General features: G+C 43.8%; 1 protein-coding gene and 1 pseudogene across 2 annotated transcripts in view; both read left to right on the forward strand.

Moving 5' to 3' along the window:
* Window positions 1–2,020, forward strand: part of LOC105887323 — a 4,766-nt pseudogene extending 2,746 nt beyond the window's left edge. The window contains exon 2 of the transcript XR_002774262.1: window positions 1,888–2,020. The product of XR_002774262.1 is annotated as a protein DEK pseudogene (transcript). The remainder of the gene's footprint in view (window positions 1–1,887) is intronic.
* TACR1 (tachykinin receptor 1) overlaps window positions 1–16,087 on the forward strand; it is a 173,317-nt gene extending 157,230 nt beyond the window's left edge. The window contains exons 3-5 of the mRNA XM_003793360.1: window positions 11,712–11,862; window positions 13,887–14,083; window positions 15,481–16,087. Coding sequence (XP_003793408.1) covers window positions 11,712–11,862; window positions 13,887–14,083; window positions 15,481–15,775 — 643 coding nt within the window. The 3' untranslated portion in view covers window positions 15,776–16,087. The remainder of the gene's footprint in view (window positions 1–11,711; window positions 11,863–13,886; window positions 14,084–15,480) is intronic.
* The last annotated feature ends 823 nt before the right edge of the window (window positions 16,088–16,910 follow it).

Raw genomic sequence — 16,910 nt, forward strand, 5'->3', positions numbered from 1 at the left:
TCTGGAAAGTTCTCTTTCATAATTTCATGAAGAAGAGCCTCTGTGTTTTGTGAAGCAACTTCATTGCCTTCAGGGATTCCTATAACGCAAATATTAGTTTTCCTTGAATTATCCCAGAGCTCTCTGAGAGAATGATCCATTTTTGCTCGCCATTTCTCTTCCTCTTTGAGCATTTGGGCACGTTCAGAAGCTTTGTCTTCAATGTCAGAGATCCTTTCTTCTGCCTGCTCCATTCTGTTAGTGACAGATTCTACTGTATTTTTCAGATCTTTGCAGGCAACAAACTCTTACCTCAATGTGTCAAAATCTTTGGTCATTTTATCTTTGAAATTGTTGAATTCTTGAGACATCTGTTGAATAATTCCTTGAAATTCTAATTCCCTCCTTTCCTCCATTATTTTAATCTTATTTGCTATCCAGACTCTGAACTCAATTTCTGACATCTTAGTCATCTGTTTATAGATGGGATCTTCAGTTGCATCTGCCGTACCCTTCTTTGGGGAGGGCATTGATCAACTCTGGTTATTCATGTTACCGGAGTTTTCCCACTGATTCCGCTCCATGCTTAATTTACACCATTTGGCTAGATGAGCAGATAAAAAGAAGTTGGTTTGGGGGCTCTAGGAATAGTTATTAACTAGCCCTTTGCCCAAAGGCTGGGATTGGTGTCTGTACCTTTTCTCCTAGAGCTTTGCCAAGGACCCGTACAGTGCTACAGCCTGAGAAACTGGGGGCCTCCTTGGTTTGGTGGGGTTAAGTCACTCTGTCTTGTTTTCAGCTGGTCTCTGTTCTACCCTAGTAAATCGGTTACTCTGGGTTGAAGTCTCAGCTGTGGAGAAATACCAGCAATTAAGTCACCTCACTCCTCACAGGCAACATTTGGAAAAGGAAAATCACACTTTCCCACAACCACATACCCAGAGTACCACTTTGGATAGTCCTTGGGTGATTGGCCCAGTTCAAGAAGTCCAAATCAATTGACCCAGTCAGCACTGGTCTCAAGTGGGGGAGTTCAAAAGGTCTCTGACAACTAGATAGCAGGGATCTGCTGGCAGCTCAAGTATGACTGGTTCTGGTGCTCTGTGAGGTCAGAAGGACTAACCTAGCAAATAAATTAGTCTGGGAAGGTGACCCAGTTCCCCCCAATGAGCAGATGCCCCAGGAGGTTACACCTGCCTGAGTCAGAGGAAGATCTATGTCTCCTCAGCCAGGTCGATGTTCTCGTCCACTATCTGGCAGGGGGAGGGGAGGCCTGACAACCTTGGGTGCCTAATGGAAGCTGGGGCGGTTCACTCAGTTCCAGCCCCACCCCTGATTGATGTTGCTGGCAGTGCAGCACAATTGCACAGAGTTTGTTTCTGTCCCACTATCAGACACCGCTTGAGGTAACAGAAACCACAACTCAGTTCAGGGCAGCCGCAAGCAATTAGATCTTACCCTGAGCTGTCAGTTCCAGTCTCTGCCTGCCTGCCTTTGTGTCAGCTATGATCCCCTGAGGGCCGGGTGCATCTTAGCCTCAGTAAAGCAGTCTTCAGGCTCAGCCCTGCCCTGGGAGTAAAGCAGTCCTCTGGTTCAGCCCTGCCCTGGAAGTATAGTAGTCCTCTGGTTCAGCCCCGCCCTGGGAGTAAGCAGTCCTCTGGATCAGCCCTTCCCTGGGAGTGTGCCCACTCTGCATGCCTCTATTCTAGTCCCCACATTCATTTTACTCATGTCCCAGATCTGTCAGCCAGTGGCTGCCACTGGAGAAAGTGCCTGGCTTCCTCTGGTTGCGCAGAGAGACAGGGCATGTCTGTCAGGATAGCCCCAGAAGCATGAGCCTTATTGTTCGAACTGCTGCTACTTTTCTGTGCCTGGGGGCACCGCCACTCCTGTATGGTTCTCTCTCAGCTTATCGTCCGCTCCTTACTACCACACCACAAAATCAGCACAGCCAAGCAAGGGCCTTCCCCTGTCCACACCTCTCAAGAAAATGCCCAAGAATCTGGACTCCATGGGGACAGGCTTTCAGAACTCAGGGTGAGAGTGGAGGGGAGTGCTGGGAGTTCTGAGTTGCAGGTAGAGAATATATACAGTTTTATGCCTGGCAGGAGAGTACCATGGCACCCTAGTATGGGTAGGAGGTCCAGTTTTTAGAGGGTCTCTCCCATGGGATGGAATGGGAGGATGTTTGAACTCTGCTCGCTTGTTTGTATGAAGTTTACTGTGAGCCCTTCTCATGGGGGAGGGGACTCCCATTCACTTGGCAGTGGATTTAGTAACTTTTGTTTGTATCTTTGGGTTTGTAGCTCACCTCAGCACAGTTGATGTGCATTCTTCAACCTTCTCTCTTGGCTCTGCTCCAAACCATCGGCTTACTTGATAAACTTATTTCTTTTAATTCTCCTTCTGGACAGGAGCCTTCGTGGAAAGCTGGCTGCAGTCTGCCATCTTACATCCACCCACCCCCCCGCCCAGCTTTTCCTCTTAGAACTGGAACCAGACAAGGTTTTCATCTTTCACCACTACTATTCAACATAGTGCTGGAAGTTCTAGCCAATACAATTAGGCAAGACAAAGAAATAAATTGCATCCAAATGGGAGCAGAGGAGGTCAAACTCTCCCTCTTTGCTGACAATATGATCTTATACTTAGAGAGCCCCAAAGACTCAACCACAAGACTCCTAGAAGTCATCAAAAAATACAGTAATGTCTCAGGATATAAAATCAATGTCCACAAGTAAGTAACCTTTGAATACGCCAATAACAGACAAGATAAGAGGCTAATTAAGGACACAACTTCCTTCACCATAGCTTCAAAGAAAATGAAATACCTAGGAATATACCTAAAGAGGTGAAGAACTTCTATAAAGAAAATTATGAAACCCTAAGAAAGGAAATAGCAGAGGACTTTAACAAATGGAAGAACATACCATGCTCATGGCTGGGAAGAATCCACATTGTTAAAATGTCTACACTTTCCAGAGCAATCTACCAATTCAACGCCATCCCTACTAAAACACCAACATTGTACTTTCAAGACTTGGAAAAAATGATTCTTTGTTTTGTATGGAGCCAAAAGAAAACCCATATAGCTAAGGCAGTTCTTAGTAATAAAAACAAAGCCAGGGGCATCAGCATACCAGATGTTAGGCTGTACTACAAGACAGCATAGTATTGGCACAAAAATAGAGACATAGACATTTAGAATTGACTAGAAAATCAGGAAATGAAACTAACATCTTACAACCACCTAATCTCCAATAAACCAAAGAAGAACATACCTTGGGGGAAAGACTCCCTATTCAATAAATGGTGCTGGGAGAACTGGATATCCATATGTAAAAGACTGAAACTGGACCCACATCTTTCTCCACTCACAAAAATTGATTCAAGATAGATAAAGGACTTAAATTTAAGGCACGAAACAATAAAAATCCTCAAAGAAAGCATAGGAAAAACACTGGAAGATATTGGCCTAGGGAAAGATTCATGAAGAAGACTGCCATGGCACTTGCAACAACAACAAAAATAAACAAATGGGACTTAACTAAACTGAAAAACTTCTGTACAGCTAAGGAGACAACAACCAAAGCAAATACACAACCTACACAATGGGAAAGGATATTTGCATATTTTGTATCAGACAAAAGCTTGATAACTAGGAGCTATAGAGAACTCAAATTAATCCACATGAAAAAAGCCAACAATCCTATATATCAATGGTCAAGAGACATGAATAAAACCTTCTCTAAAGAAGACAAATGAATGGCTAACAAATATGAAAAAATGCTCATCATCCCTAATTATTGGAGAAATGCAAATCAAAACCACCCTGAGATACCATCTAACCCCAGTGAGAATGGCCTACATCATAAAATCTCAAAACTGCAGATGCTGGCATGGATGTGGAGAGAAAGGAACAATTTTATACTGCTGGTGGGACTGCAAACTAATACAACCTTTATGGAAGGAAGTATGGAGAAACCTCAAAGAACTCAAGCTTGACCTCCCATTTGATCCTGGAATCCTATTACTAGGCATCTACCCAGAAGGGAAAAAATCCTTTTATCATAGGGACACTTGCACTAGACTGTTTATTACAGCTCAATTTACAATTGCCAAAATGTGGAAGCAGGCTAAATGCCCACCAAACCAGGAATGGATTAACAAGCTGTAGTATATGTATACCATGGAATACTAGTCAGCCATTAAAAAAATGGAGACTTTACAGCCTTTGTATTAACCTGGATGGAAGTGGAACACATTATTCTTAGTAAAGCATCACAAGAATGGAGAAGCATGAATCCTATGTATTCAATTTTAATTTGAGGACAATTAATGAAATGGTGGGGGTGGGGGAAGGAGAGAGCAGAAAGAGAAAGAAGGAGGGAGGGGTAGGGGAAAGGAAGAGCAGAGAGAGGGCAGGAGAGGGCAGGGTCTTGGTGTGTGACACATCTTTTGGGGGCAAGATACAATTATAAGAGGGACTTTACCTAACAAATACAATCAGTGTAACCTAGTTTCTTTTACCCTCAATGAATCCCCAACAATAAAAAATAAATAAAAAGGATTGAGTCTACACCCATTGCCTCCACTTCCTCACTTCCCACCACTCAGCCTACCAAGTCTAGCCTTCTCTGAACATGCCACTCATACTGACCTGCCCTGACCTCTTATTTCCAAATGCAGAGAGCCCTCCCCCTCAGAGGTAGGCTCCATCCTCCACTCTCTCCCAGCCTATTTCCCTGGACTCCCCCTACCCTTTCTCTCCTCTCATGCCCTGAATTCTCCTCACCTTCTCATGGATTGTGGACACATGAGGTCTCCCAAATCTAATGCCAGCCCAGCCCTTTTGCCCCAGTCCAGATCCAGACATCTCACTGTCTGCCCTCCAGGTCAGCAGGTTCAAACAGTGATCTACCGACTTCCTCCACAAACCTGCTCTTCTTCCCTGGTCACTATACCAATGACAGTCAGCTCACTCTTCCCCAGCCAGAAGACCAGCTAAGTTGTGCCATCAGCACCCAAACCCACCAGCTCTTCCTTCCAGTCACAGTCCCTCCTGAATCCCTCCCCGCGAGTCATCCACTCATGCCATGGCCCCACCTCACACCACAGTCACTTCCTGCTGGGACCACTGCACAGCACCCAACAGGACTCACTGCCTCTCGCCTGGCCTGCCTCCATCCATGTTCCACCAGTGCCAGAGCACACGTATCTGATCATATAAATCCTGTTTTAAACAGGATAAATTGTACACTCTCCAGCCTGTCATAAGAGGTCCTTCACAATATGGCCTCTGTCTTCCTCTCCAGCCAAGTCTTCTGATGCTTCCTCACACAGCCATTTTCTGCTCAGCTGGAATGGCATCTTCTTCATGGAGGGCTCTCCCTCAATGCCTTAGCATTTTCTATCTTCTCTCCCTGCAGAGTCCCTCTCTCTGCTCTGGGCACCTACCTCCTACCCATTCACCAAGGCCCAGCCAAACAGCCCCTCCTCCATCTCACTTCTGCATTCCCATTACTCTTCACATAGTTTTCCACATGTGTAAAACACTGTGCTATTATATTTAGTGCTATTTTAAATGTTTGTATATTAATATGTTTTATCTTTTACCTATATTTATAAAGGCTCACTCATACCCCTCCTCGGTATCTCTACTCCTCTTGAAGAAAGAGGTAACTTCTGTCAACCACTTCCCATGTTACCCTGTCTCCTCTGCAGACTGTGAGCTACTGAGGAAGAGACCAAGAACCATAACTCCCTCAATGTCCCCAGCCCCTAGCACCAGGCCAGTATATAATAGGTGCTGAATAAGTATTTGCTGAATTCATCAATCAATCAGTTGCAATTTTTGCCTGCTTCTAAGAGAACCAACTTTGAGATTAACTCTAACATCTAATGTGAAAGTGAACAAAGAAATACATGGGTGTTGCTTTCTTCTCATTATTCTTACAGATTAATATGAGGGTACACAGAGTTAGGTTACATCATTTGCATTTGTAAGGTGAAATCTGAGTTGTAGTTCTTATACTATAAGAAAACCACATGGATCTGCACATGTTTCCAGGAATTAACAAGTCAAATCCAAAAGTCAAGCATCTAGTAACATGCTGTCAAGAGAGAGAGCCTTGGGGATATTTGAGGAAAGGCAAGAGGGATGAGGCTGCTTGACTTGTCAAATGAGAGATGGCCCTCTCTGCACAATGAGCTCTGGGGAGAAAGGCAGGTTCAGGATCACTTCATACACGCAGTACTGTCCCAAGAGTTGGAGTTAGCTCATTGCTTATGACTTGGGATAAAATAGCAAAAGTTACAAGGCCACGGGTTTTCACTCAGTTTAAGGAGGAACTGCGTCCATTGCAACCACCAGCCTCTGGATTCCCAATGCCAGTGATTCTCAGCCCAGGCTGACCAGCACAAACCTGGGCAGCTTCTAAAAGCCTGTTGCTATTGTTATACTGCAAGACAGTTAAATCAGAGTGGGAGCGATGCTTTGGAATTTTTAAGGCTCTCCAGGTGATTCCAATGTGCAGCCAAGACCAAATACTGAGTGCTTCAAACTTGAGCTTACTATATGAATCATCAGGTACTCATGTTAAAATGCACATTCTGATTTGGTCCATCCAAGGTGGGACCTGAGAGTCTGTATCTTTAACAAGCTCCCAAGGCTCAATGCTGCAGTTCAGCTTTAGAAGTAGTGAGCAGCATGTCATAGGGACTATTCAGGAAGGTGCCGGATGATAATGTGGTGTGGGTAATGCAGAGAGGGTTAATGTACTGGACGGTGGTTGGTGTTCCATCAGTGCTCTTTAGCCTCTCTGTAACAGCTGAAATCTACCCACTCACCCCTAAGCAAAATCATCCACAGAAATCCAATATGTAAACCCAGCAAAGCAGAGTTATCTCATTATACTGAAGAAGGATGCCCTCTTGGCCTCCTTCTTCCCCAACCCCAAGGCACTTCATAATATATCAAGTATAATTATGAAGACACCTAAATACTGTTTAATAAACCTATTATTGGTCTTGATTTCAAATGCTGAGGATTATTTCAGAAACTGAAACTGATGATGCTTTGAACAATGATGTGACTCCAGCTAGTGAGACATAAGTAATCCTGGATTAATAGGCATTAAGATATTATGACATTAAGGATGCAGGGATCTGCAGGATTTGGGGCTACGTGGTCTGTATCAGCAAGCTTATCCTGCAAAATTCACTGAGCTACATTTACTGCTTAGAGGAGTGAACTAGAGGGAACAAAGGCATGAAGTTTTTGCATGATCCTTCTTTCTGAATGTTCCGAGAAATCCATCAATGAGATTTAGTGGTCAAAATCACTGTGCTAGGTTCCCCCACATCCATGACAACCCAGCACACATGTCATCAGGTGGGAACGTAGGTTCCCTCACATCCATGCCAACCCAGCACACATGTCATCAGGTGGGAACGTAGGTTCCCTCACATCCATGCCAACCCAGCACACATGTCATCAGGTGGGAATGTGGCAGTGCCTTCTGTGACTGCCTCCTGCTGCCATGCCTGCTTCTGTCTCTGGCTCACATCTAGTGCATCCTTGACCCCAGATCTCTTCTCTCAAAACAGTATTAATTCTGAGAGCTGATAAAGTCCCACCTGGCAGGAACTTAGGCAATATCAGAATGACAGCCAAACGAGAGTTACACTGCACACAGTAAGACTGCTCTGGTCCTCTGACCAGCTCTCTAAAAGAATCACTTTGGCAAATGTATATAGATCTCCACTTAACGACAGGACATGGTAAACATTTCTCCCAAAATATATCAAGGTAAAGAACGTGTTTATTTTTATATTTTCTAATGACACAATTTAATTCATTTGAACTACATTCTTTTAGAATTTTTGTTAACTTGAAGAGAGTTTGGAATAGCATTTCCAATTTCTGTGTAAAGGTATTTATCTGGGCAATACTTAGAAGGAAGTGTGTAGCCTTCAATCCCATCCAAATCTGCCTGATTTTTAGGGCCAGAGTAGTTATCAAGGAGCACCTGGAAACAGCAAATCTATAGACCTAGACTACCTGTGTAGCTAAATTTTTCTTACATAATTTCTTCATTATTTTTTATTGTGATAAAATATACATCAAAAATTTTACCATTTTAAAGCTTACAAATCAGTGACATTGAGTAAATTCACAATGGTGTACAACCATCACAACTACCCACTTTCTCCCTCTCAAACAGACTCTGCACCCATTAAACAATAATTTCCATCCCTTCCCTCCCTCCACCTCTTGGCAACCTCTAGTCCATTTTCTCTCTCTGAATTTGCCTGTTCCAGATATTCAGATAAGTGGAATCCTGCCATGTTTTTCCTTTTGTGTCTGGCTTATTCGCTGAGCAGAATGTTTGCAAAGTTCATGCATGTTGTAGCATGTGTCAGAGTGTCATTTGTTTTCAATGACACTCCATTTGCATGTGTATATACATATACACATCTTGTTTGTCCATTCATCTGTTCGTGGGCATTTGAGTTGTTTCCACCTTTGAACTGTTGGGAATAATACTCATTTGAGTCTCTGCTTTCCAACTCTTGTGAGTCTGTATCTAGAAATAGAATTGCTGGATCATATCCCTATTTTATTCTTAATTATCCCTATTAGACGATGGAAAAGCCAATGAATGCTCCACCTGACTATAATGCTTTTTAGATGAAATTAAACCAATATTTTTGGTTGCTTTCAAATAAATAACAGAATTACTTTTTCTTCTTTAAAAAGAGAAGTATAAAAAAGGCTGATAAATTATGCTTACTGATTCATCTTGGCATTTTCATAATGGTCTGATCTGTGATTTCCCAAAGGGCACATTGTTTTAAAATGTAGATTTTATTTTGTATTCAGGTACAGTGAAGTTAACAGATCAGAACATGGTTGCCGTTGAAAACACACTTTTTTACTCACAGTTCCCAAGCTGAAGGGGCAGGGCCTATACCACTGAGTGCCACCCTGCAAAGCCTCTATCTGGGTTTCTCAGGAAGGAATAGGTGACGCAGGGTGGGCAAGTTTAGGATTAATTAGTTTGACTAAATTTTAGTAGTGTCTGGGGTATAGTAGCTAGTTGTCTGAAACCTGGGTTGGAGGCCTTAAAGCAAAAGAATAATGTCCTTACAGAGTAAGAGCCCTATGGGGGGGACGTAGGAGATTAGTTACTTTGCATATGAAAGGCACCCTGGCTGAGAGTTATTTTGTTCTCTCCAGGAATTAGCTAGGCCTGAAAGGAGTCTCTCCCTGGTCAGCACGGCTCCAGATACCAAAGCAGCAGATAAAGAAACCAGAAAATGCGGTCAATACACACTTTAATAACATCATTAAATCACAAACAACAATGAGGTCCCCACAAGCTTATGGACCTAGGATCTGAAACAGTTGTTCTCAGTGCTAGCTGTCTGTTAGAATAACTTGGGGAATTTTCTAAACTATAGTTTTCTGCCCCCACATCCAGGCATTTGAATGAATACCTTTGGGCATTGTTCATTTTAAGACCTCCCCTTGTGATCCTCATGCGCATCTGGGTTGGGAATGTTGCCCTGACTATGGCAATGTTTCTCAGAGTCTGACTCAGGAACAGCAGCAGCATCTCCTGGGAACTTACTAGAAATGCAGATTCTCTGGCTTACCCCAGCCCTGCTGAGTCAGAAACTCTGGGTGGGGCCCAGCTCTGTGGCATTGTACAAGCCTTCCAGGCAGGTCTGAAGCCTGCTGATGTTTGAGAACCCCTCCTTACTACCTCCTGGGGTAGTAACATGACAGCAGTGTCTTCCCATCACATCCCCCAGCCCAACAATCAGTGCTCTGCGCTCTGTGGCAATGCCCTGGCAAAGTCAGCTAACGTGTATAGGTCACTAACCAAGTATCAGCCTGCATGAGGAGGGGCCATTCTTACCGGTAGGAGAATTCAGTGTCACTCCGAGGTTCTCAGGTTCTCCCTGCCCCTGGTAGTCCTCAAATGCTTGGCTTACACACTGTCAGTCCAGCAACCAGGTAGTCAGGTAGAAAACACAGTATGCAGTCGCTGCCCTGGTGACTACAGAATCCAGGGGCTCCCGAAGCAGGTGACAGTTCAGGTGCCTTTGAAAGCAATGTGAGGCTGGAGCAGCCTGTCTACACAGAACAAATGCACTTGGCACTCTGCTTGGCCAAATCTGTGGTTTGTTACTTAAGAGCTTGTCAAGTACCTTCAAATTGCAGATTTTAATATTCAGAGGGGACTACACAAGCAACAAAACTGTGGGGCATTACAAAGAAGGGACTGAAAGCAAATAGTGTGTCCACAAAGGAGAAACGGAATAAATGAGTGGGTTTTTCTTAATAGAAGAAAATCATTGCAGAGGATAAGCATAGACTATGAACCGAGTAGAAGAAAAAAAATCACTGGGTGGCTTTTCTCCAGTGACAAGAAGCTGGTTCTGGGGTAACAGACCAGCATTATAATCCCAGCTCCTCCCTTTACCAGCTGTGAATTTGAGCAAATTGCCTGTATTTAAATTCTGAACTTTGGTTTCATTATCTATAAATGAGATTGTGATAGAGCCTCTCCAATCATTGAAGGATTAAATAAGATAATGCTAGTAAAATGCTTGCCTCATGCTTTTCATAAACACTTAAAAAAATTAAGTATTATTACTGATATTAATGCTATCATGAATATTATTATTGGCTCTGTGACCTAGAGTATGTCCCCCCAAATACTACCTGTTATTATTTTCATTATGAATTCTGAGCCTTTCCATTACACTCATATCTAAGAAAAGTACTATAAAGTAGCCAAACAACTTAAGGACCCCCTTAAGAAAAATATCCTTTCTCAAAATTCAAAAATTTTACTGACCTTCCTACTTATTTGAGTCTCTTATCTTAAACAGAGCAGAGTGAGTCTTGTTGCTGTAACAAACTTCAAAATCTCAGTGATTTACTACCATAAAGATTTGTTTCTTGCTCCTTCTCTGGTCAAATGGGAGTCACTTGGCTTCGGTCCTCCAAGTGTGATGATTCAGAGACCCAGGTAGTTTCTGTCTAAAGACATAGGAAAGCCAGGCTTAGAACTAGCCAGGATCCTAGTTCTAGGAGTAGTCTTATCTCTCTTCTCCAAGCTAATTATTCTGATACCCATGAATCCATTTGTTAACTAGCATAAACTGGGGTTTGTTAACTATCATGGTAGTTCTCGTTAGAATGTACTAGTTGATCTATATCCCTGCACTAAAATTGAGCATAAGTGTTTTTTGACAGGTGTGAATTGAGTGTAATAATCCCCTCCTTCATTCTAGAGAAGATACTTCTATTAATGCAGCCTACATTTGCATTATTTTGGAAGGAGCCATGTAAATGGTATTGAACTTAACATTAACAGGTATACAACAAATTCAGTTCCCTCTCATCAACAGAGGGGTTCTTATGTTTGTTTGTTTTGTTTTCTTTTTCTGTTTTCAACCTGAACAGGAATCCCTATTAGGGAAAAAGTCCACAAGAAAAACATAAATCAAAGAGATTTGCTAGATCACTCATTCTCTCCCATACAGGTGGCAAGCCTCCCTAAGGTATGCCCCACAGCTTGAACTTACTAATGGCAAATGCTGAGAAAGACAGCTGTCATACCTGACCTCTTCTGTAATAACAATAAGAAAAAACAGACAAAAATAAATCTAATAGAACTATCTCAGACTGACTCCTGCAGTTCACCTCGTTGCAGGTACCACATCTGTGTGACTGTGCTCATCTATTTCCTCCCCCTGCTGGTGATCGGCTACGCATACACGGTGGTGGGAATCACGCTATGGGCCAGTGAGATCCCTGGAGACTCCTCTGACCGATACCATGAGCAAGTCTCTGCCAAGCGCAAGGTGAGCAAGGGTCAGGCGGCACCCAACCCACCGGGGCACAGGCAACGGGCTGGCAAGCTGGGGAGCCCCAGAGGCGGCAGCCATGAAACACCCCTGGGTCTGGGGGACAATGGAGAGATGGGAGGCATGTCTCTTGGGTGTCTTTTCAACCCAGGGCTGGCTTTACAGACATGAGCCAGGTTGCTTGCTCCTTAAGAGTAACTGCAATCTGTCGATCCATTACAGCACATGCACACAATGTAACTACAAAAGCACTGAAGAGTTATTTTGTCATCTTTTATTATTTATTTAAAGTTTGACAAAATAATACATTCACATGATTCAAAATTCAAAACGTGTTCGAAGGAAAGAAACAAAATTATAGTGATGAAGAACAGATCCAGGGTCACCCAGGGTGAGCGTTTGGGGGTGGAGGGGTTGCCTGTAAAGGGACAGAGTGAGTTTCTTTATTCTCGGCATTCTTTATTCTCTGATTCTGGTGGCATTTTCACTTATCATACATGTCATGAGATTTCATAGACCTATTCACCAAAACATAAAGAAAGAAAAGGAAAAAGAGAGTGCAGTGTTTAAAAAAAAAAAAACTGGCAAAAACGCCAAATAGCCTGTAGTTCGGTGAACAGTTTCCTGGTTATGATAATGTAATGTGGTTATGTAAGATGATATCATTGGAGGAAGCTGGATAAAGGGTACCTGGGAATTCTTTGTACTATTTTTCCAACTTTTTGAGGATCTTAATTAGTTCAAAAATAAAAGGTGAAAAAGTATTTTGAAGGTCTTACCAGGAAAAAGCTCCCTCCCTTCTGGGTCCTCCACCCACTGGTGTGCATACAGACATGCACACCATGGTAACGGCTGTTTGTTGTTTCTTGTTAACCCTTCTAGATCTTGGTATTTATAAACCAAATAAATATATATTTATTCTTTTTTACACAAATAGTAATAAACATACTATTTTCACTTAAAATCCACAAGATCTTTGAAAATCAATATATAAAAGTTTTCTCATTTTTTTTCTTTTGGTACTTTTTCTTTTTTTTTTTCTTTTGGTACTTCTTTGCATAGTATCTCATTGTATGAATACTATGTAATTCTTTGCTAAAAATAAGAAGGTGACATCACCCAGTGTTCAGTGTCTTAGTCTATTCAGGCTGCTGTAACAAAATATCTTTGACTAGGAACTTATTTCTCACAGCAGTGGAGGCTGGAAAGTTCAAGATCAAAGGGCTGACAGATATGTCTGGTGAGGTCCTAATTCCTAGTTTAAGCATAGTGTCTTCTTACTGTGTCTTCATGCGGCAGAAGAGGGTGAGGGCTCTCTTAGGCCTCTTTTAGATACATTAATCCTACTAATGAGGGCACTGCCCATAAAACCTAATCACTTCCTGCAAGCCCCTCACCTTGCAGAGTAGGATTCAGCTTCAGGCCCCAGCGCCCAGCATTCACAACATCTTCTTTTAAGGCCCTAATAAATATCTGACACTCCCTTGCTGCAGCTGTCCAAATCTCTTCCCTTCTTCTTCCCTCCCCATCAGTCTCCCCCTGGCTCATTGCCCTTCCCTTCCCCAACTTTCTGCTGTTCCCTCCACCAGAACTTTCCTTCCTGAACACCTTTCACCTTTGCTCATTAATTTGATTTCCCTTGACCTCTCCAGTCCTTGCCCAAAAGGCATATATGACACAATAGTCCCCAAACATGAGTATGCATTAGAATCACCTGAAGGGTTTGTCTAACACAGAATTCCAGGTCCCAACTTTAGAGTATTTGATTCAGTAAGTCTGGGAGGGGTCCAGGAATTTGCATTTCTAACAAGTTCCTGGGACCACACTCTGGGAACTGCTGATCTAACCAAAGTCCTTTAGCAATACATATTAAAGACATTTCTGTTCCTTGGAAGAGAATATTTTAAATACTTCCCACCCTGCCCCACACTGTGCATGGTGAGGGGGTGGAAGGAGAGAGAAAGCAGCCATGAGCGAAGGAGCATGTGCTGGTGGTCTCACCTGTCTCACTCTCTGACCAGGTGGTCAAAATGATGATCGTTGTGGTCTGCACCTTTGCCATCTGCTGGCTGCCCTTCCACATCTTCTTCCTGCTGCCCTACATTAATCCTGATCTCTACCTGAAGAAGTTTATCCAGCAGGTCTACTTGGCCATCATGTGGCTGGCGATGAGCTCCACCATGTACAACCCCATCATCTACTGTTGCCTCAACGACAGGTGAGAATCCATCCCCCAAATTCCCTCTACAACTCACAGACCACCTGCCCTCACAGCAGCCAAGCGCCAACCTGGATAAGCAAAGGCAGGTGTAAGGCCAGAGGGAGAAGTGGGAACTGCTGTGAACTAACCACCACACACTCAGCCTCTGCAGACTGTCACCAGGCAGGAATGCCAACACAGAAGGGATTGTTTTTTTTTCTTTTCCAAGAGGAACCAGAAATCTCAGGGGAGTAAGAAATTAAAAACCTCTGTGACTGATGCATAGAAAGCAGGCCTGCCAGCTGGAACCAGTCTCCAGTCCATGGCCTGTAAGTTTGCTCTCTCTGCCCTGCAGATCCAGTGGAGAGAGAGAGGTGGCACTACATATCATTCCCCACAGAGTACATTCTCCCCTTCTACTCTCTCACTTTCCTCTTCCTGTCCTAGCTTATGACCTGGACAGCTTTACCTAGTTTCTTCCAGCACTTCCGGCCGGACAGAGTAAATAAAAAGGTCTGATTCCTGCCTTCACCTGGTCAGATGGGATGGGAAGAGCCATCCTGCAACAGAAACCAGCCTCACACAAGTCAGAGAGGGGAAAGCCCACCATGGCCAACAATTAAGAGTCCAGCAGGAGGTGAAGGGACACAGGCTGCAGCATAGTATGTGCAGCCCACACCCCAGCCTCCAGGTGGGGAAAGAGGGCACCAAGGATGTGGAGTAACAGGTGCCCTCACAGCCTTTATAGCCAACAGTCCTCAACCTGCAAAGTGCCTTCTGTGAATGAGACACTCAAGCACTACGAATTTGGGGAAAGACAGTCTCTTGAACTTGTCTGAATGGTCTCTGTTAGTCCGACTCACAGATTCATCCTTCTCCTAAGAATTTGATGACCTGCCTAAACTCTTTTAGGTTAAATCTCCCAGCACATCTTTGAGTAAAGACTGAGTCTCCCTGTTTAATGAACAGGGAAACTGAGGCACACTTCAGGAATATGACTGGCAGAAAGTCCTCTTTCAGTCAATGGCTCCTGAGGGAGAGGTCTGGATCTTGAGATGTGTTTTTACCTCCCACCTCCCAGCAACTAACATGGTACCAAGCACATAGTAAACACTTTGTACATGTTTTTTGTGGATGCTGAATTGACTCCACGCTTGCATTGACCCCACACCAGAGAAGGCAGCATGGTTCAGGGCTTTACACAGTGAAGACATGCATTTCACACATACATGGGTTCTAGTCTTAGATGTCTTTTTTCTAGTCTTAAATTTGACCTTGATAACTGACTCTTAAATCTTTTCAGCCTCAGCATCTCCAGCTGTCAATGCTCCATTTGGGCGTGTCCATATATTCAAGATGGCCCTCTAAGCAGGCGTCTCCAGGTGTTGTTACCTCTTCCTCTGCTCTCTTTCCAGGTTCCGTCTGGGCTTTAAGCACGCCTTCCGGTGCTGCCCCTTCATTAGTGCCGGTGACTATGAGGGACTGGAGATGAAGTCTACCCGGTACCTCCAGACCCAGGGCAGTGTGTATAAAGTCAGCCGCCTGGAGACCACCATCTCCACAGTAGCAGGGACCCACGAGGAGGAGCCAGAGGATGGCCCCAAAGCCACACCTTCATCCTTGGACCTGACCTCCAATGGCTCCTCTCGCAGCAATTCCAAGACCATGACAGAGAGCTTCAGCTTCTCCTCCAATGTGCTGTCATCCTAGGCCACAGGACCTTCAGCAGGGGCAGCACCCATCTTTGTCCTGCTTCACTGCATGCATAGATATTTCCATCACAAGCACCCTAATATTCAGGCTGGTGGAAAGGATCAGCATAGGTTAGGGAAAACATTCCATCCTTGAGTCTGAAAATCTGGATTCTTGCCTGTCTTCACCACCTCCACATTGTGCCACTCAAAGCAAATCATTAAACTTTGCTAAACCTATAAAATGAGGAGGTTGGACTAGATTTTCCCTAAAGCCCATTCCATGATTCTAGATGTGACTTTGCTAAATGTGGGCACTCATTTCAGGTTGAATTCTGCCACATGGCCACAGACCCAATGGACACATTTACCTGGAGCCCTGCAAGTGGGTTGTTCTCAGTCACACTCGGAGGAGCTCCCTGCAGCTCAGCTCACTCCAGCCTTCATCTGACAGCATAAACAAAAGAAGGCTGCACATAAAATCTGAAGGAAAGATTTAATCCTGTCTTCTAAACATCCCTAAAAAGGAGACATCCGTCTGCGCCTTTCTGACATCTTAGTTCTTCAGTATCTTAGACACCATGGGTATGAGAGCCTCAGGTTCCCCTGCGCTGTGTCCCCAGTGATGTCCTGAGCAACTGAGACAGGGGAAATATGTCCACTGGTCCCTGCTAATGTGTGTTGCAGACTGAAAATCAGGAGACATTTGCCATCCTCAATCTGTCTGAGCCTCTGTCCTTATTTGTAAACAGTGAGACCAAGCTAGATAATCAAAGTGTCCCTTGGAATATTAATATCCCATGGTTCAATGATTTTATGAGTGTTTTGTTTATTTGTTCCACCAAAAAAAAAAAAAAAAACGGTGGTCTCAGAAGGAACAGCAGCAGTAAGTTTTATGGCTAAATCCCAGCTCCCGGAGATGTAGCAACTGCTAAGACTATGTGTAACTATCCATCTCAGAAATTACCCAGTTTATCCTATAACTCTGAGTACATTCCTTCTCCTGGAAGGTGTTGGCTATTGGCAAAGCAGAGGACTTCATGCCAAAGCCTGCATCTCTCCACCCAGCTGTAGCTGGCTGAACTACACAGCTGGAGAACACTGTCAAGGAAGACCAGCATGGGGGCTTCCTGCTCGGGCCTTTTGGGTATTTT

Source organism: Otolemur garnettii, unplaced genomic scaffold (assembly GCF_000181295.1).
Source record: "Otolemur garnettii isolate 467f Iridium unplaced genomic scaffold, OtoGar3 scaffold00068, whole genome shotgun sequence".
Classification (NCBI taxonomy): domain Eukaryota; kingdom Metazoa; phylum Chordata; class Mammalia; order Primates; family Galagidae; genus Otolemur; species Otolemur garnettii.